Source organism: Antrostomus carolinensis, unplaced genomic scaffold (genome assembly GCF_000700745.2).
Source record: "Antrostomus carolinensis isolate BGI_N321 unplaced genomic scaffold, ASM70074v2 scaffold1796, whole genome shotgun sequence".
Classification (NCBI taxonomy): domain Eukaryota; kingdom Metazoa; phylum Chordata; class Aves; order Caprimulgiformes; family Caprimulgidae; genus Antrostomus; species Antrostomus carolinensis.
In genome coordinates this window covers 1197-23052 of record NW_010323714.1, presented here as the reverse complement: position 1 = coordinate 23052, position 21856 = coordinate 1197, and the positions used below count along the sequence as shown (strand labels likewise).

Sequence of the window (21856 nt, the reverse complement as noted above, 5' to 3'; positions counted from 1 at the left end):
ACTTCTATACACAGCAATGTTCATTGAAGAAAGAATCTTTCCAGAGGTAGAGACCTGGATTCATCTTAATTAACTTGATGAGCACCTAAGTATGCCATTGCCCTAGACTCACTTTCTGCAGAAAAAGAACCATGAGAAGTGGTTCCAATTCCAGACCAAATAGGCAGAATATCCAAAGACACTGTGTTTCTTGCTGCTCTTTTAAGAGACAGCAATGCCAATGGCTTAAGATGTTAGAAAGTATAGAAAATAAGCTAGGATGCTTTAAGGTTGACTGCAGTTTCAGAAAAGAATCTGGGTTCATAAAAGTTTAATTAGTAAAACAAAGTACAATATTGGGCTAATTTTAGGACTATTTTGCCAGTATCAGTTGTGTTTTGTGGTGTTTTAAAGATCCTGGTTCCTATAAACAGATAGAGAAAAATGAAAGGATTAGGTTTCACAGGAAAACATGGCTAGTGACAGAGTATTTATGTAGTCTGCCCTCTCAATATTCATGATTCTGAACATCATTCTGCATATCAGAACTTAAATGGATGAGAAGCTCTCAGTTATATTGTGCCTTTAAAGCAATGAAGCAAAGTCCAGATGTAGAGGAAAAGGACACTTATTCTAGTAACTAATAGTTCTGAACGGCCACACCATTTCCTTCCACTGAGGCACCCTTCCCTATACTTGCACAATATGATATTCCACTTTTGAGGAGCTGGAAATTACTCCTCCTTAAAAAGGCTTCTGACTGTGCATGAACTCTCTAACGAATAGCTGGGTAACCTTATAAGACAGTAAGATCAACTTATGTGATATTTAAAGTATACTGAAGTAGATATATAAGTTTTCAGTGTTATTCAATTAATAACAGCTTTTCTTTTGAACAGCATGAAAGCCAATCTAAAGGTCACAAAAGATGGCATTTTCTCTTTTCAATTTTCAAAGTCAGCCTACGGTTCCTAAGGGATGCCAGTTAGCAATCCTGGAAACTCCTATTGTGAGAGAGCTTTTAGAGATGGAGCAACACATTTGTCAGTCTCAGCTTAATAGGAACCAACCCTAGACAAATGAATGCTTTCAATTAGGAATGGGCTTCTGTTCACTTCTTTACAGAAAGCTTTATCTGAGTAACAATTAAAATTGTTAGTCAATGTCATAATGTTGACATCAAAACAGCCTACCCAGAGCCACAAGGGCTCAAGGACCTATCACAGCTCTCCTCTAATACCAGGATAATACCAATTGCCAGCAAACTGTCTATCCTAGCACATCTTTGAATGATTTTGAACCACATTTTGATGCTTTTCTTATTGAAGTACAGTCTAGTTTGTAATGGAAGTCTGCTTCTCTCAACAGGAATCGTAAGAATCTTCCACGACTCCCGAGCCCATCACCATCTGCTCAGATAGGCAATTTTCAGTCACTGATTTCATTCGTTTGTTTGTTTTTCAGTCCATCATGTCTTCAAGAAGAGGCCTTGTCTCCTTTCTCCCCTATTGAGAAAAAAACTCATCTTTTAAGTCCTTCTCCAAAATCAGTTTCAAAACACCAAAGCCAGAAAGCAAGAAGGGTTTTTTTATTAAATATACTGCGGGCAGGAAGGAGGGAAAGTGAGGTACATTAAAAGCTGTACAGACATTCTTTGTTCTTGGAGAGTGTCTCTCACAGCTACATAACATGGTGGTCTATCAGCATCTCCCAGATAGGGCCCTAAATTTCATATCTAAAATTAAGCAGCACAGGTATTTTCTGAGGGGTATGGCTGCCTAGCATTCATATTGGATGCCCTTTAGGAAGGAACAGCTTGTACAGTGTAAGTACAATGGGTTTCAGGTCCCCAGGTGGTAGTGCAATACTAATGTACCACCTCAAAAACATAAGCACAAGTTTCCCGAGCTGTTGCTTCCCTTTTAAAATGCTTCTGTGATCTGCAGAAGCCATCTTACTTAATGTTTATTCCTAATTAGTCAGTATCTGCACAGCTACATCTCACAGAAAATTCACCATGGTTCTCTGGTCAACCAACACCACCCCTGTGTACCCATGGCTAGCAGGGAGCTCCAAAGCATTCAACAAAAGAGAGAAAATAAGGTACTGCACTCTAGAGAGGTCATACAGAAGCTAAAATACCACTTATTGTCCAGATTTTTCAAACTAGGAATAATTTTAAGTTGCATGCATCTCAAATGGATTGTAACTGCAACTGAAGAACAAATAAAAAGAACATGCACAACCAGTCATCCTTAAAATTAAACATACTTTCTATATTAAGAATGGAACTGATTAAAAATGCTGTTGTGAAGCAAAATTACAGAACACACACAAGTCACTTGCTGCACATAAATTTTATTTTGTTTAACATTCATTTTGTCCCAATTGTTGTATAACACGCTACACAAATGCTAAGTAGAGAATGTCTTTTCATGGATGATACCTACCTTGCTTTATGTAGGATTTTCTGTACCAAGGGCAATCCAGGTCTAGACAAAGACATTTGAGATCTTTAATCCATCCTACAAAAGGGTAGATTTTGGCCAAGAATTTACTGTAGAATACAGACATTATTACTAAATGCTTTCCACTTGTTAAGAACAAAACAACCAAGAAGCACGTGCTCAGTCTAGGTGTAGGTGCAAACATTTGCTTTCTTTTTCTCGAGAGTACTTTCTTGAAACAGTAGTATTAATTCTTTCTTAAAACTGAGATATTAGATGCCTTCACAGAGAGAAGTCCACAGGAAAATGAGTTTTTTAACCACAGGATATCCACTTTGAGTGGGGTTCTACTAAAAACCAAAAACATATTACACTCAATGAAGAAGCTTCAAGCTTTCCAGCACTGTGATGTTCCCCTTCCTTGCAGCCACAATTTTAATGGCTTAAAGCAAGTTTATTGAGGGACTCGCTTCCATTCCACCCTACACCTCTCCCATACACTTCTGTAAAGTATGTCTTTAAGTAACAGTAGTTGTATTTCATGTTTGTAAAGGTAATTTAATCTGAAATAACATATTTAAAAACAAACAAACAAAAAAACAGATAGTGACTCATTCTGGTATCTCTGCCACTGACCACTTAGCTGTCTGGAGTCAAATCTACAGCATAACGCTTAAACTGAAAAATAATTTGCATGGTTGCATCTAGTTAAGCTAAACAAACTACTTGTTCAAATAAGTAGGTCTCATTATAAACCAATGTTCATTCTTCCAAAAGCAAATGGAGGACTTAAAATATGATAAAGTACTTTTGTCCAAATTTTTGTCTTTGTCTAAACAAGCAAATTGCAAATACCTTGTAAATACACACACCATAACACTAGTTCTAAACTTTGCACTCTTTCACAAGTTTGCTGTTATGTGTGACCTTCATTAGTATTCTCCCATTTCAGTCTTTGGTGTTGTTCTAGAAGTGCATTAGCACACAGAAACCAGAAAACTGAGCTTGCAACACAGCAATCAGGCTCTACCTTCATGGGCAGCTTGTACCCTTCACATTTGCATTGTGTGTCCACGCACTGACTTTTACAAAACCATATTTTAATACACATCAAACTAACAATGACACCTTATGTTAAGGCAAGGTTAAAAACAAAACTGAAATGGTGTAGCTACAGTAAAGCAAGACATATCTGAACTATGAGAAAGTTTTCCTTCTCTGCAAAAGTACCTGAGAATACGAAGGGTTGATACACAGAAAGTGCATGCCCTCACGATCTGAATTCCAACCAGCAGCCATTAAACCTACTCTATTTGCATTTTCCTTACACAGCAAAGTTGGTAAGGAGAACGCTTCCAAGACCTCCTCCTGGATAGGTTTTAATTTTGGCCTGAGCTCATAAGACTGTTAAATATTACTGAGAGTCCCACCATCATCTTCAACTCTATCAGGATCTTACAGGGAAGTGATGCTATCTGTTTCTCCAGATTACAAGCATCATCAGGTCCTTGTACCAATAGAAAAAAATAAGTATATCCATAAAAATACACATATACAATTCCAGACAGTATGAAATCTATCCTGCTTTGAGGAATCATTAATAATTGAACTGTGAGAGTATGCTAAATGCAGACCACTGATGTGCTATACTATCAGATTACAGTTGTACACTGTGGCCCTTTTTGTGCAAATTAAATTATATTCAAAAGTTTCAGAAATATTGAAGTCAAAATACAGATTCTGACATGAGTTATATGGACATGAGTTATAAGGAAATGCAAATAAACCACTAGTCATCCTGTTTGTAACAAGGAGAAACACATTTAAAAAAAAAAACTAAATTAAATGCATGAAATCCAAAGTAAACAGCTATTCAACACTAGAAATAGTAACTTTCCTCAGGTACTGACTATCCAACCACTACCCATTTAATTAAGACAAGCTCTTTAGATTGTCATCAAATCTTATAGGCCACCATTTAAATTCCTGTTAACTGAGCATAATATTCATTACAGTCTTTTAGAGACACAAATCAAAAAACATCACAACTAACCAGGCTGTTGAAAGAGTATTTAAGCTCAATTCCTCAACGTGCAGTGTCAGTACGGGGCAACCACCTAACTCAGGTGCCCAGGTAAGACTCTGACTCCTAATACTCTCCTTTGGTTAGCCTGAGGCATCTAATGATAGTACCCAACAACAGTATACATATCTCATTGCCCATCTGTACTAACAATATATGGGACTTGTGTCAATTTCTGCCATGGACGGGCAATTCCAGTGTTGGCCTCGTAAAATAACTCACAAGAGCTGACTTCACAGAATAGCCTTTCTCCAAGTTATATTCCCAAAGAATAATCCTAGGAGAGCTTTATTCTCTTATCCTTACAGTAAATTACTTTTCTTGGCTCAGAGCTTTAAGATTTTATTGCTTTTTAAGTTAGCGATGAAAGATTTAATCACAGATTTGTTGGTTTTAACCACTGAACACAGGCTTTTCCAGAACCTTCCAAGCTCCAACAGGAGCCACAGTAGAAGTCCCAACTATAAACACAACTGGAAAAATTTTGGATTTACCATGGATTTCCTCCCAGTAATCATTCACAGCTTGAGTTTAGCAATAAAGAAATCCATCATCATGCCCCCAACACCACCTGGGAGATCAGGGTTTTGGCAGAGAAAAATGGAGCAGCAATTGCCCAGCAGCACAGGAAATCAATGGCTTCCCCACACAGGGGTGAGCAACAGGCTGCTCCTGCTGAGCGCAGGATCATTCATTTCCCTTTCTGCCAGCAAAGCTGCTTTCTACGTGCAGTGAGCAAAATTTCTATTACACTAACAGGACACACACACCTTCTCCAAACCCTGTCCTCACCAACAAGGTTAGACAGCCAGCTGTGCAAGTTAAGTGGATAGCTGGAATGGGAAGGAGTGAATACATGTGGAGACACCAGTAGCCTGGGAGAGTCTTTAGACACAACCGTTTCAGGCTACAAGGTAGGTAACAAATGTCCCGACCTGCTACCAATTTAAGCTCATCTCAAATTCCATGACTTGGCAAAGGATTCAACTGAACTTTGACAGCATCAGGAAAACCTAGTCTTCCCTTTCCATCCAGTAGTAGGATAGGACTACTTACTTCTAGCAATTAGAGCTCTAAAAGAGGCTGTCCTGGTTTCAGCTGGGACAGAGCTGATTTTCTTCTTAGTAGTGCTGTGTTTTGGATTCTGTACAGGATTTGGTATGAGAAGAATGTTGATTATATACTGATGTTTTTAGTTCTTGCTAATAAATCAAGGACTTTCCAACTTCCCATGTTTTGCTAGTCTGCCAGTGCAGAAGAAGCCTGGGGAGAGCATAAAAAGACTAATGGATCCAAACTGGCATTTCAATATGCCAACGGGATATTCCATATCATAAAAGGTCATGTTCTGTATATAAGTAAGGGCTGTCTGGAAAGCACTCTCTCTCTCTCTTCCCAGATTGCAGTTTTGGGATTTTCATTCCTCTGGGATCGCTAGCCCAGAATAGGCTGGGCATTGGTTGGTGGGTGGTGAGCAATTGCATTGCACTCATTTGTATATTCTATCATTATCATCATTATTATTGTCATTATTCTTTTAATTTTCATTTTATTTCAATTATTAAATTGTTCTTCTCTCAACCTATGAGTCTCCTTACCTTTAGCCCTCCAATTCTCTCCCTTATTTTCCAGGGCAGGGAAGAGTGACTGAGCAGCTCCTTGGTGTTTGCCTGTCAGCTGAGTTAAACCACAACACAGGTGTAAAGGTATTTTTTCCTTTTACACACAATTATTAAAGGCAAGTTTGGAACATAAAAAAAAAATAAAAGAGAGTATATTATCCAGAAGACAACAGGCCACATTGGCATCCTTCCAGGCTGCAATTCTTCATAGCTAAACCACAAGTGTATTTACATATACAATACAAAACAGATATGCATCACTTTTTATTGATAGGGTTTGCAGTAACTGGAATAGTCACTCAAGATCTCCTGTTAAGGTCACAGTAGAGACCACCACTGATCTCTGCAGCTTTAAAATCCCAACTTCTTTCCCAAATTTAGTAGCCTTAGTGGTCCCTGGAGCATGAGGCAAGGTAAGAAGGACAGCAGTTGAGATTTTCCCCAGACACACAGTTTACCTTTGCTGCAGGCAAAAAGAACTACACATCCACATTTTTGCTCCTTCCCAACAAAGTCACAGTAATGGGATCATTGCAAGTATGTATGCAGTCATCAAGAACTGAACTACTGTCTGCAACTGGTGTCAGAGGTTACCAGTACAAAACAGCAGATGGAATGGACTTCTGGTCAATCCAGACTTGGCCCTGATTTGAACCAGTGCTCTCAATAAGCAGCTTGTCCATTAAGCAGCCGTCTCTGAGATCAGAGGGTACCGCTGTAGCTGTTTCCAGAGCTAAGCCTCATATTAACCCCAGACGTGTTAGGATCACCACTGGATCTAGCTGACTGAGTATCCTCCTACATCAAGCACATTTTGCAGCATCTCTGGATAGCTACACTGTTAGCTGTCTATTTGTGAGCCACTGAGCCCAGAATCTGAAAACAGCAAAAATATCTTGGTCTTTAGGAGCTTCTAGCATCTCAGGGAGAGTGTTCGCTCATCTTTCTACCCACAGTTTATACCTCTATCTCGTCTTCAGTTTAATAAGTTACATTTGTAAATGCAAGTATCCGCCTTATCTCTCTAGAGTCACCATTGCTCTAAATCAATTCAGGTCATGCTGAAATTAGTCTTGCCCTTCACCAGGTTAACAGCTTCTCCAGTTTTGCTATAATTAATACATGTCCGTAGATAAATTACAAATAAAGTGAAAGACAAAAAGAAGTAGGATTACTCTGTAATATTTTTTCTTGTCCCTCTATCCCAAAGTTCAATAAGAAGCCTCTCAAAATCTCACCCTACCACAATTTAATAAGTCAGCAAAAAAGAGACACTGCTTGTATAGAATAAGTTACATGCAACCTACAAAAGATTCCTCAATAAATGTGGATACCACACACAACCCTACCTGTTTTCCTGCAAAAAGGAAAAAGCTCACTCATTTCCTAAGCTTGCACCTTCTTCATAGTCCATTCTAGCTCCAGTAAGACTCATCATTTGGTCACTCTGGACAGCAGTAGGCTTGCTTTTGTCAAGGTAGAATGTGTCCTCACTGTTTATTCTTACAGTTTATGGAAAGACAAGTACAATGACTCATAAAACTGCTGCAAGAAAAAGCTGAAACAAGTTAACAGAATGAGCTTTTCTAAAATGACATCCTTCATCCTACATTTCCAGCATGCAGAGCCAAAACCATATCACACTTTTGACTGACAAATTTGGAGCTATTATTTATTATAAATGGCAAGACCATCACAGAGGCCAAGTAAAGTTCCACGGTATGTTCCTGAACTGCCCACAGATCTTAAGTACACTATAAGCAGTGGAAAGGCTGGTTCTATGTTCTAAAGCAAAGTAATTTTTTTGCTAATGTACTATTCCTTTTGGAAAATTGTATTTTCTTCATGCTGACAATGAACATAATGAAAATTCTTACCTGTTTTCCATCTAGTGTGTATAAGCGTTTAACCACCCCTGAATCCAGCTTGATGGCATCGGTTATATCAGTAAGAACCTGTTCAAATGAATGTGCTGTCTTCTTGTTGAGCAGAATCCGGACTGCTTTCCGTGGTTTCACTCCGCTCCTGATGATAGTGACTAGTTTAGGCCTAATGAAATCCTTATTCTCTTTTGCATCTGGAGTACCTCCTTTAGCAGTGGCAAGAGATGGTACTGAACGAGAAGTAGAAGTTGTCTTAACATTCACTGACCAGTTTGGGTTTACATTCTTTGTGTACTCCAGTTTCTTGAAGGGTTCTATGGAACCACATACATAGCTTTCCCCTGTGGAAACAAAAGTGCCAGACCAGCAAGTTAGATTGGAGGGGGACAAAAAAAAAAAAATCCTCAAATTATTAAACATTATTTTTATCTTTCTTGATTTACAGTGCATAAAGTATTGATCTCTTCCCTTCTCAGATGCTGCAGACTATAAATACCTTTTCAAGACCACTCGTCAGATAATCATTCAGAAAATGCTGTTACAAAATCCTTGAAAGCAGCAGTTTTCTTTTCAGAAAACACCATCTGCAGTGGGGATCACTGCTGTCATAGAATGCTTTGGGCTGGAAGGGACCTTTAAAGGTAATCTAGACCAAACCCCCTGCAGTAAGCAGGGACATCTTCAACTAGATCAGGTTGTTTAGAGCCCTGTCCAACCTGAGCTTGAATGTTTCCAGGGATGGGGCATCCACAACTTCTCTGGGCAACCTGCTCCAGTGTTTCACATCTCTCATTGTAAAAAAATATTTTCCTTACATTTAGACTAAAACTACCTTCTTTTAGTTTAAAACCATTAACTCTTGTCCTATTGCTACAGGCTCTGCTAAAATGTCTGTCCCCATCTTTTCTATAGGCTCTTTTTAAGTATCAAAAGGCTACAGTAAGGTGTCCTTGGAGCCTTCTTTTCCCCAGGCTGAACAACCCCAAAATGTCAGTAAGTAATGTTCATATCAGTCATCTGCTCAGCCCCAGCACGTTAACAGTAGTCCCTCAGCCTTCATGCTTCAATGGCCCGCTCCTAACAAAACAGCGGGCCCCAAACACTTCAGAGGAAATAATATGAAATGTTATCAAAAACTACAGGTTACAAATAACTTCCTATGAAAGGTGGATGAAAGTGTCATAGGACATCTGTTAACATTTGATTATTTAAAGCTTTAAGTAGCATAACTCCAGTATACATACATGCAAGAAGTGTCACTGTATTACTCTACTGACTCAATACATAATATAGGGGGGGAAAGGAAGGCAAAAGAGTAGTAATTACAGAGTTCTCCTCACAACAAATTTATCATACTTTAAAGAAAAAAAAATTATTATAGCATATGTTTCTATTGGAATGTTATCTACAATAAAATATTTTTGCAATTACCACACCCACACAATTTCTGAGGAACTATAACATCTCCAGAAAACACTAGCATGTCTCCATTCAGTCACACTTTAATCCAGTCCAGCTGCAGGCTGCTGCAAAAGGGGCACCTGCTGGGTCTCTCCCAACCCCTCCCTTGAGGTTGACCAAGTCACTGCACTGTCACTTGCACTGAGGGTGTTGGATCAGCTCGGTGATCTGATTGAGAACAACAAAGACAATACTCATTTTGCAACAACAAGCTGATCCAGTTCACACTCTGGCTGCAAAAATCCCCAAAGAAAAAAATACTGATGCAGCAAGACCACACCTTCTGGCAGCCTACAGTTAAACTCTATTACAAATAATGCAAATTCCTATCCTGAACAACACCACAAAAACATTAGAGATGTTTTAATTCCCCTGGGTTCAGTAGTTCAGTGTATACTAATAACATAGAGGCCTTCACATTAGCAGGTTAGCCCAAGATATTAAAATAAAAACAGAAAAAAACTCAGTGTTGTACCTCCTACACCAAAAAGCACATAAGAACCAAAGATTTTCCTAATGATTCCTACCCTAAGGGAAGAGGACTCATGGTTCAATTATTAAAAGAAAAAGAAGTATTTAAATTTTACTTCTGGACGCAAATTTTAAGGTTTTGGGGCACTCAACCCCACCCCACAGACAATACAGCACACAAGGAACGGTGGCAGATACAAAGAGTTATCACAGTTAGAAATGCCAGGGGGAGGAATCTACTGGGACAGGAGGCTTCACATGCAACAGAGGTTCGAGTCTGTTGACATGATGCTCCAAAGGTGAGACAGTAACACACTGTACAGTGATTATCAGAAAGGTAGTGGAAGAACTCCACGAGAAGGCAAAGAACTCAGAGCAACATGTGAAAATGGACTACTGAACAGAAAAGATAAATGCTATGACAGCATAAGAACCATAAGAACTTGGGGGTTTTTTAAAGCACTCTTTTAAAGCACAATAAAATACAGAGTGGGAGCTGAAGTAAGACATTCCAATGCTTACTAGTCATCGTGTAAATTCAAGTTAATCTGCACTTTGCAGTAACATCTAAAGTGTTAAGAAAGCAATCTGACATGGAATGCTTACACCAACTTTACAAGAGACAAAGGTAAGCTCTTCTTTTTTTCCAACGTATATATGTGAGATATAGTTATATATATATATGGTAACATCAGAACAGAAAGGCTGAGCCACAGTAATGATCCAACAGTGATCAAACAGTACATATTCTCTTTTATCCATGTCCCTATCCAATATTTTTAGCACTAGCTACTCAATTACTGCAAGGTCAGAATGCACCCACAGCACCACATCCATAAAATTAACAAGTTTTAAAAAACATTAATAGCATTTTGTACGGAAAAAAAAAAATAAAATTAAAAAAAAAAAAAAATATATATATAGTCTCCACTTGTATTTGCTGTAAGACTTGAAGCCCACCAGAAACAACTTTGGTGGAGAGGGTGGATGATTTTCAGCTTCAGTGCTATCAGAGAAATTGTTCAGTACAGTTGCATGATTATGTCTTCAAAAGCAATTCTTCATATTAAAACTCACTTTTTAAAACATAGGTGCATAAACAAATGCCCATACGTGTTGTACCCAGAATATTTACATTTAGTTCTCTTTATGTTCTGCTTCTTGAAAGGATAGCATTCCACATGATTTTGAATATCTGCTATAGTTAAAGGTCAGCTGGGTTCTTTGTAGCATTTAACAGCACAAGTCAGCTCTTCATTATAAAACTAATTTTGTATAAATGACCATTAAAAAAGACCAATGCAATCACTGAAGCTATGGGATTGTTTTAACATCAGACTGTTATCCCTTTCTTCATTTCCAACAGTACTATATTACATCAATAAAGTATTTGCACCAAGATTTATTTTTTTCCCTTGGCTCATATTTAGCTGCACAATATCTTGGAAGTAGTGTATCCAAGGCCTTCTAAAGATGAAATATCTTTATTAAAAGCTATTTTATATAGGAAAACAGAAATACAGACATCTCTCCCATAATGCTACTGTTTAAGGCTGTTTATACTTCAAGCAAAGTCCTGGTGTTTATAAATCTTCAGGGATGTTAACCAGGGACTGCAGTTCTCGTTCATGATGGTCCTAAGGGCCAGGCCTGTAAGAACAAAAACTAAATGGACAAAACCCCTGTCCTGGTTTTTAGTTGGAATAGAGATGGGTTTCTTTTCAGTAGCTAGATTTGTTGCTAGGATTTGTTATGAGAGAAACACCAATAACATACCAGTGTTTTCATTTTTGTCACTGGAAGTGAAGGACTTCATGTTCTGTTAGTCTATAAGCACATGATCTAAGGGGGTGAGGAATATTTAAATTAATAAACTAAATTGGCATTTAGATATGCCAATGGGATATTCCATATCATATCCCGTGTATTAGTGAGGGTCTCTTCCTCTTTTGGCTCTCTCTGGCTTTCGCTCAGGCTCTCACTCTTCTGGGACTGCGGTTTCAGTTCAGGATTGTCGCTCCTCTGGGATCGTTATCTGGGAACAGGCCAGGCTCGGTCAGTGGGTGGTGAGCAATGGCACTGTGTATCACTCATTTGCATACTTTGTAACTGTTATTATCACTACTATTTTAATATTAGTATTATTTTAAGTTTTCTTTTATTACTATTATTAACCTGTTCTTATCTCAACCTACAAGCCTCCTTATCCTTGCCCCCCCAATCCTCTCCCCTGTCCCCTGGGGGTGGGAGGGAAGTGGGTGAACGGCTGTGTTGGCTGCTGGCCAAGGGCTAGCCCAGGGAAACTATCACTACCCCTATGTCCTAAAAGTATCTTTTATCTGATCTTAAGATCAGTAAACCCTGTTTTATGGTGACATCCAGCAAATTATAAGTACTCAAAAAACTAGAAACTCAAACGGAAGCTTAAATTTCCTGAATGTGGGACCCACCCTGACAGCAGCCAGAAATGTCAAAGTCTAGCCTAATCCTTTAGCATCTGTGGTGCGAGAGGAAATCTCAAAGGAAGGGACAAGACACCTTCACCTAGATTTTCATCCTCTCTTTAAGGTAACTGAGAAAAAGAGAAGACTGCAAAGAATTTTCACAAGGGGCAAGATTACTAGTCCAATAAATCTACCTTCTGCCTTAGCAACAGCTTCCTCACCAAAACAATCAGGTGATGACACAATTTTATTTTTTTCCTTTTTATTTTTGGTAACCTCTGGCTACAACTGCCTCGCAGACAACAGGCTCATCCCTGTGACTTGTACCTGATAGGAGACAGAAGCTGTGATCTGCAGACAGGCAATACCAGCAATGAGCTGGCTTCCCCAGCTCTGGAGCACCAGGAAAATACATCTCCAGGGGTAACCCCACTGAGCACCATCAGCTCTTACTCAGAGTCAGGCCTAAGCAAACACCAGCTTTGGCTAACAGGCAGCTGGAAGAAGGTCACAATCTCCAAACACTAGATTTGTAACAAAACACATGTGCTGAAGAAGGAATCTTTGGAGGTGCAGGACTGAAAAAAAGACAGCCCACTTAAAGTGTCTATTAGACTGCAGCTCCCCAAGAGAGAGGAGTGAGCAGCAGTCAGCTGTCACTAATGACATTTTGACTCTTGATTACAGTATCAATAGCCATTAGAAAAAGAAAGAGGGGACACCCAGCTGTTTTGGGATATCTAGGAAAATAGTCATTACTAAATGTCAGAAAGTATCCCTTTCCTGACAGCCCCCCTGTCTCTTCACAGCAGCAGCACAAATGAAATGCACATCACCTTAACCCTTCAAAAAAAAAAAAAAAAAAATACAATGCTTGTTTGCCAGTTTTGAACCAATAATACTACAATTTAAGTTGTGCAAGTGCTCAACACTTCAGAAAATTCCATGTGAAACAATTAAAATAAATCTTAGTATTGAGAAGCTATTCAGAAAGCTAATAACGGAGTCATGTAGAGGGACAGATCCCAAAACATGATTTATGCTTAGGAATTTAAAAAAAAAAAAAAAAAAAAAAAAAAAAAAAAAGAGACAAACAAAAACCTACTACTTGCAGTTACACATCTATCAAAATTCAATGCAGCTGAACCACTAGAACCATGTAACACAAATATAGTTCTTGCAGGTCATGAGAGAATTTCATTACATGCTTCATGTATTAAAAATGTAATTTAAAAAGTAGTATCTGTGTACAGGGTGGCTGCTAAGGAGACGTTGAATCACTGCCTCTAAATACTGGAGCTTTCCTGATGCAAGTGTGTGATTCTCTCTTGGGCACACTGGTATTAGCAGTTAGTTTGATTCCTTCAGCTTGCTGATATTCTTACTACAAGATTGATCAAGGCATTATCTCCTAAAAGGGATTATTTGCATTGTTTTACTGTGCTAACAGCGACTTGGCCTAAAATGGTTTCATAAAGAAGCCAGTTGGTCTTAGGTGAAAACCCTGGAGAAGAAATAGAGAACCTGTTTGAATCATTCAAGGAGAGAGGGGGACAACCAACCCCCCTTGTGAGGCAGCAAGACTCACAAATCAAATAATGTTGATTCCTCATAGGAGAGTACGTACAAGGAAAGGAAAGTTAATTTACGAGCCCACTCGAGATGTATGAACTGCAGTAATTGAACACTTTGGTGGTGAGGCATCCTGGCGAGGATGCTCAGTGCAGCAGTCGCTCATTGTTGTCCATTTCCCTAACAGATGGGGCAATAAACAGATGAGGAGGAGACAGAAGGGACTGGCACCCCCAGCACCCCCGTGCAACAGGCACACCTGCCCTTCTTCACTTCCACCCTTTGGTTTTGTACATTCAAAAGGCAGAAGAGCAATCTCTCAGGGGAAAGGACAAAGAATTCTGACTATCCCTCACCACGCAGAGCAGATTGCAAAAGGAAGATGACCTGAACCAAATAAGTTACTACCTGACAGTTCCCAAATGTGTCAGTTAATAGAGCAATAACCTACTTAAACTACATTACTGCTGCCTTGCCTTTCTGCAGTGTCTGAAAAAATGCAACAGTGCAAAAGAAACGGAGCATCTACAGGAAACAAATCCGACCCACCCACGTTCACCTAGCAATCAGATGCACCAGAAACTAAATCAGATCTCCTCAGACCTGTTAAAGGACTTATTTCGCACAACATTCTTTCTACTCAGCTCAGACTAAAAATTCTTTTTTTTTTCCTTATCAAAAGAAAAGTGAGAAAATAGAGACATACTTCCTCCCCCTCTGCTCCCCCAAATTTCCACAGTCTTGCTACAAGCAAGATTGGTATTGTAGACACTTAAAAAAAAAACAAAAAAAAAACAACAACAACCCTCCCCCCACCCCCCTCAAAAAAAATGGAAAGCACCTAGAATAAGAAACCATGGGACCTCCCAAGAAATTGTTAAGGAAGACACAATGTAAATCGACTGGCTAATGGATTAATCTTCTCAAATTCATGAAATAAAATAATCAAATAAACAGTGCCAGAACAACCCTCTACCATTTTATGCGACAGGATTATTCAGCTGTTTGTTTATTAAACAATATAAGGATTGCAGGCATTTCTGCCACAGGATCCAGTCCAAGTTTCAGTAACTTTCACAGCCCTGGATCAAGTCCATGGTAAATACCCAGTGTGAATTAAATCCGATAAACAAATGTCCACATAGATTCAGCTCTACAAACATTTAAACAGATTACTATTTTTATTTTGATAGCATATTACATATGCATATGAATCTTTCCAGTCCATCAATTCCCAGCTGCTGAGGTGGGCATGGCTTAGAAGAAAGCATTAGCTCCAGAGCACATCAAAGACCACGTCAATCAACTCCTAGACTCTGACCCACTGGAGTGGGTGGCAGAGTCAAGGAGGCAGCAACAGTAGCAGGCAGGAGAGTGAAAAGCTGAGATAAGAGGAATGAGGTGACAGTAGGAATAGTAATACCCACATACAAAAAAAGTCAGGAACTCTGTCACAGTCCACTACTTCAGCAAGGAGGCACTGCCTTTTGAACCCTCCACTGGTAGGCAGCTTCTCTGCTGTGTCAAACACAAACTGCCTGCCTCCACTTGCAAGAGCCTTCCTGCAGTCTTCATGTGACCCATCATCTCCTCTGCCATTGCAGTGAGGTTCACATCTCCCCAGAGTTATTAGCTAGTTACAGTCCTTACCAGATTTTAAAACTGGTCTATCTATGCTCTTTCAAACTGCTCCTTCAGTGAGGAGATAATCCCTGTGAGACATTCTTTTTCAGATTATTCCTTAAAACTATTTTTGCCATTATGCTTACATAAAATGTGCATGCACACATACAAGTCTCCACAATAGCTTGGCAGTGTAACCAATATTGTTTCCCAGTACTCTCTCACCCATCTTGCGGTTTGGGGTTTTTGGTTTGTCTTTGACTGCCAGTTCTCTGCTGCAGGGTTCATCTTTTGTGGTAGGTATGGTGGAAACCTAAAACAATTGATTCTGGTTCATACTCAGGACTCTGAGGTAATATTATAATAAAAATTAATGAGAGAGGGATGCAGTTCTGGCTATGGATTGATTCTGTGGTCTTTGTCTCACATAACAGGACCCCAGGAATAAAAACCGTAAATAATACTCTTTGTTTCAGAGTTATCTTGCTCATTCCAATCTATTACTGTTCTTGTTACACTGCTGAATAGTAATTTTGGGGGTATGACCCATCAGTCCACCTCTGCCTTTTGCTTTTCCAGAAGTGTACCATCACAGAATGTTAGGGATTGGAAGGGACCTTGAAAGATCATCCAGTCCAATCCCCCTGCCGGAGCAGGAACCTAAATGAGATCACACAGAAAGGCGTCCAGGCAGGTCTTGAATGTCTCCAGAGAAGGAGACTCCACAACCTCCCTGGGCAGCCTGTTCCAGTGCTCTGTTACCCTCACCATAAAGAAGTCCCTTCTGAAGTTTAAGCGGAACCTCCTGTGTTCCAGCTTACACCCATTGCCCCTTGTTCCTACCATTGGACATCACTGAGAAGAGCCTGGCTCCATCCTCATGACATTCGCCCTTAACATATTTATAAACATTAATTACGTCACACCTCAGTCTCCTCTTTTCCAAGTTAAAGAGACCCAGCTCCCTCAGCCTTTCCTCATAAGGGAGATGCTCCACTCCCTTAATCATCTTGGTGGCTCTGCGCTGGACTCTCTCAAGCAGTTCCCTGTCCTTCCTGAACTGTGAAGCTAAAGGCACTTAGTCCTTTCTTGAGACTTGGTTTACAGCTAGACAATTCAGCCCTAAGAGCAACTTCATCTTCATTGTTTCTAAATGCTTTGATTACATGTCATACCTAGGGAATAAAGTCACATCACATTTGGAAACCATCATTTAAAAGTAAGAGGATCCTGAACATCAGATCCATTAAAAGAAGGTAACCTGAATTCATTGTATTCTTTCCTTCACCCACGGTGACAGGGGAAGTTACGGAGCATGTGAAAATTTTACAACGGTACATACCCCTTGTTATGAAATTCCAACAAATCCCACATGCCCCAAGTCTTCTAAAGGGAAGATGTGTCCATGCTCCTCAAAATAACCTGCAGCACCAGCATGCAGCCATGCCAGCTCTGAATTGTATGCAGGACAGAAATAAATATTACTGAAGCAAAACAGCTCCTTTACAGTCTTTTTCCTTTGGGACTATCTTTCGTGCAGCTCTATGTGTTTAGCTCTGGGATGAAAGACAGTGGCTGCTGTCTTGTTTCCCCCCAGGAACTAGTTGATTCTCTGTCTTCATGTACTGTATGGGAAGGTAAGAATACAGTAACTTCCTCATAGGCATAGAAGAAGAAAAAACAACACGTAACAGACTTCAGACATTTACCTTACAATGCCATCACTAAAATAAATGACCACCTCCCCCCTTCAAAAAAAAAGAAAAAAGAAAAAATAATCTAAATTCATAACAGTCTCATTAAATTAATTCATACAGTAAGGGAATAGTCTCAACATGAAGAAAGCAATGCTTTGTATTTCGATAGTTTGAGCACAAATGTCATTTGGCAAGATGTAAAAATCAAGTGATTTTCCAGCTATTTAAACACAAAGGACAGCTTCCAGCTAATTAATCCTGTACTAGACTAGCAAATAAATTTGTACAGTAAAGAGTGGAAGAAGCTTACATAAAAACTATCACTGAGCTAATAATATATGAGCCTGTACTCTATAGTGAGGCTATGAGGGAAACAGAACAAGATAACTCGCCTTGCAGTTTTATACAAATAGAGAGAGAGAAGCCTCCTTTCAGGTGGTAGAAGGATGTAGCTCTCTAATTGCACACAAAGACTGACTTCTGTAAATCCCACAGTGTTAATGGCACAAGAAAACAAGACTGTCCAACTTGAACTATACACAGAAAGAGAGGATGTGTTCTTTGAAAAGGAATAAAGTCCCACAAAACTAAAAGGAAGCCCAAAGCCCTTCTTTAAAATAAACTTCTGCTCTTGTACTGTCATTCATTTTGACTGACTGATTTATAACTGATACCATTCTTCTCTAGGATGCCAAAATAAACCAATCTGATAGGTTGCTGAATTTATTCCTGCATTCAGTTCTTTTCAAAACCTGGTTCTGACTGGCAGCAAAAGACTGTGCAAATCAACATTAATATCAATGATACTTGCTTCTTGATGAGCATAGCAATCAAATAAGCACAATTATTTATACCACTACTGAGAATAAAATGCACAAACACTGCTTTTAAACAGATGTTGATTAACATTGGCCTTTCCTCTCAGAAATTGATTTTCTCCACCAGTTAAACACTGTCCTGATGAAAACTCTGCCCTGGAATTCATGACATTGATCTTAAGACCAGTTTCCTTTCCATTTCACTAAACCTACAGTCCCCACTCCAAAACCCCTTACTTACATGGACAATCCCACTGCTTCAATTTTCTTTTTGAGCATCTTCATGTTGTTTCCTACTCTCCTTTTTATGCAAGGAGGATTATCAAGAATATCCTCTTCTCAAAACTTCTCCTTAAAAAGCTTTCCTCTGCTATGATATCTAAAGTAGATAACTCAATGGTGGCTGAGCACCTGCTATGCAAAGATGTGCCCCACTTTCAGGAATCTTATTTGGCATGAGGCTTTTCTTCTCTCCCCACATTAGCTGCCTTCTGATCCTCTCATTACATCCTGATACTGCAAATTCTCTAACCCAGTGCTAAAAATTAAAATCATAAAGAAATTACAATCTCTTTTACAACTCTAAATTGCTACTCCAGTGGCTATAGATCCATGCTTTACAGGTTTGTTCACGGCACACTGGGGCCAGAGGCAGGATGAAAACAATGGTGAAAAAATTGTTCCACTTTTATTTTCTTTGAACACAGTTAAACACCTGCATTTAAACTTTACAGATTAAAAAAAATAACCTCAGTCACAGCCATGTGCTAGTTAATGCCTTCAGATGTTATACATTCTGATGTTTTATACTAGGAGCTATTGCCTACACGCAGAAAAAGAAACCCACTGCAAGCCAGAAGCACTTTATGTTGGAAAAGCTACTTTAGCAATTTGTAAAACTTGTAAAAGGTATTATTAATATCCTAGGCCTAATATTCAAATGGATTAATGCTGACAGGTACTTTTGCCAACAAAACTGCCAGCGAAGGAGTGAAATTTAGTGTCAACAGGCAAATTAGCAACTGGCATCTCTGATGTTTGACAGTGACCAAGACCAGTCAGTTCTGACCAAATCACTGGTAATGCTTCACATTGCAGGTACATGAACCTTATTTAAAAATAACAGAAGGATGCCAATGGACTGGGGAAGAGGAAAAGGGAAATGCTACAAGGGAGAAAAGTTTACAATCTAATCCAGCTGAACCATGGCTACAACATTCCTCTTAACAGGTTGCCTGCATTAGTGCCACTCCATGAGAGTATTTTACTAGAGGCATTTTTACTTGTAGGGAAGAGTTGGAGCTCTTCATAGGTACAGATGAACTTTAAAAAAAAAAAATCCACCTGAAGTGAATTTCATGTAGGTTTCATCAGCACCACAGACTTTGTCAAGTTTAACTGACTAAACTCTTATTTGCATTTTTAAATATGCAAGTTCAAGACAGGCAGCAGATGTGATCTTCAAGATGTAGGACTACCAACATTAGCTTAACAGAAAGGGAAAGGTCAGACACTTTCAACAGGAGGGAAATAAGTAACAAGACAACAATATTTCATGGCACAATTTCAGATGCTCACAATTCTAGTTATACTACTGAAGATCCTTTCTTTATCAATAGTAACAATATCATTACATATTTGAGGAAGACTTAACAGATTAGACAAACACTGACTCTAACATAACTTTACACCTCCAAATCTTACTGCTGACCTTCTACTAGCTGGTCCAAGGAGGAAATCTTCTTGGAGCCATCAATCGTGTAGATTGTTCTCACTCCCTGGGGCAGATTCACATTGTCAGACAGAGTTCGGGTGAGATCAGCCAGGAGAGCTTCAAAGGATCTAAACCGGTCAGGGGAGATGGCATATACAATCCCTTTGAAATACCGGTCTCCATTACGATAGAAACGAACTTTCTTGGCTTTTTTCTCAGAACTCAGGGTCTGTAGAGTACGGGTTCGGTAAAAGCTGCAGTGGGCACTGTGAGTAGGGCTCGGCAAACCATTTACCCGGGACCCTCTGCTGTATCGCTGTGCTTTGTCACGCTCATCAAAATGCTCCAGCTCCATATCTCTCCCAAAAGACATCTTGAAGTTCAACCTGAAGGATGCACAAAAGAAGAAGAAAAGTTTAAGAAACTTACACATTTAAAGGGAGCTCACTTTGAGACTTTACATTCTATACATGGCACTTGGAAAGGACTACTTGCCAGCTTGAGAAAAATGTGAATGAAACCATGCTACAGTCACATGTCCATTTTACAGCTAACTCTCTTGCCATGTTTATAAGTTAGGCTTTTATACACCACAGAAACGCCACTCATGAAACCAACTTCAAGTAATATGCAAACATTAAAAAGTGTTTGTTCAAATTCAGTAAGAACTCCAAAAACGAGGTGACAAAGTTGAGCTACTGGAAAAAAAGAACAAATGTATCAACCTTCTACTTTTTCTCATGTTATATTCAGGTGCTATTTGAGTCCAGTCTACCTTCTAGATCGTTCACCCCCACTAAACTGTTTGTTCCAACTGTAATCTCAAGAGGTGCCAATTCAGGAAGGTAACCAGTCTCCAACAAGCAAGCAGTTAAGAACTCCTCAGAGGAACAGATGCCGCAAGTTGGCAATGAGAATCAGGACTCCCACTTAGTGGGTCAAGCCCACTGTTCAAAAGCACTTGTGCATTCCAACCATTGGTTCCCCTACAGCCTAAGCTTTGTAATAAATTACTTCAGTTGTCCTTGTACAAATATTTTGCATACTCTGAACCAACAGAAGTGCTCAAATGTTGTGAAATTAAAAAAAAAGATTACAGAGAGAAAGGAAACTAGTGTATTTCAATCACAGAATGTTAGGGATTGGAAGGGACCTCGAAAGATCATCTAGTCCGATCCCCTGCCGGAGCAGGAACCTAAATGAGATCACATAGAAAGGCATCCAGGAGGGCTTTGAATGTCGCCAGAGAAGGAGACTCCACAACCTCCCTGGGCAGCCTGTTCCAGTGCTCTGTCACCCTCACTGTAAAGAAGTTCCTTCTGAAATGAGCAAACTGCTTTAGTGCTCTGTAACATTTGCAAGATGTATTATTATTATCCTAGGCCTAATATTCAAATCAATTAAGGCTGACAGCTTCTTTTGCCTACAAGACTATCACTGAAAGAGTGAGAAATTCAGTGTCAATGGGTGATTCGCGATTGATGTCTTCCATGTTTGACAGTGACAACCATCAGCTCTAACCAGGATGATCCCAGTTGTTCCATATAGTTCACATAAATGGAAGTTAACATGTTCTGAAATGAAATCAAGGAAGCAGATACTTCCATTCCTTTTTACAACCAACACAAGACTAAACACTATAAATTGCACATTAACTGTCACAAAAAAATGAAACAAACAAAAAAATCAGAATGATCAAAAGACCATTAGGTTTAAAACACATTTCTTTTAATTTAGGAGCCACCTAGATTTGCAGTTGTCTGCAAAACAGCAAAGCACAGTAAGTTTATTTATAGCAGAGATAGACAGACCTAATTTAGAAGTGGTCTCTCTCATTGATTTCCAATAAAAAGAAAAAAAAAAGCAAGCACAAGCTTTGTTTCAACCACTCATAATTGTGTGACCATTAAGGAAAAAAAAATAATAATCAGACCATCTGTAAAACAACAGGAGGAAATACAGAAAGATTTATGGATGCTCTTTAGCTTACAGAAGTTTGTATTAAACCAGTGATTATACAGCTGGACCGTGGCGCTGCAAAG

General features: G+C 39.2%; 1 protein-coding gene across 1 annotated transcript; it reads right to left on the bottom strand.

Moving 5' to 3' along the window:
• Positions 1-8008: 8008 nt before the first annotated feature.
• On the bottom strand, positions 8009-20204 carry LOC104527033 (serine/threonine-protein kinase DCLK1; the record flags this gene model as incomplete). The annotated part of the gene is made up of 2 exons (XM_010170646.1): positions 19812-20204; positions 8009-8355 (listed from the first exon to the last, which is right to left on the bottom strand). Coding segments are annotated over exons 1-2 (723 nt in total), but the record flags the coding sequence as incomplete, so codon positions are not given.
• Positions 20205-21856: the final 1652 nt, after the last annotated feature.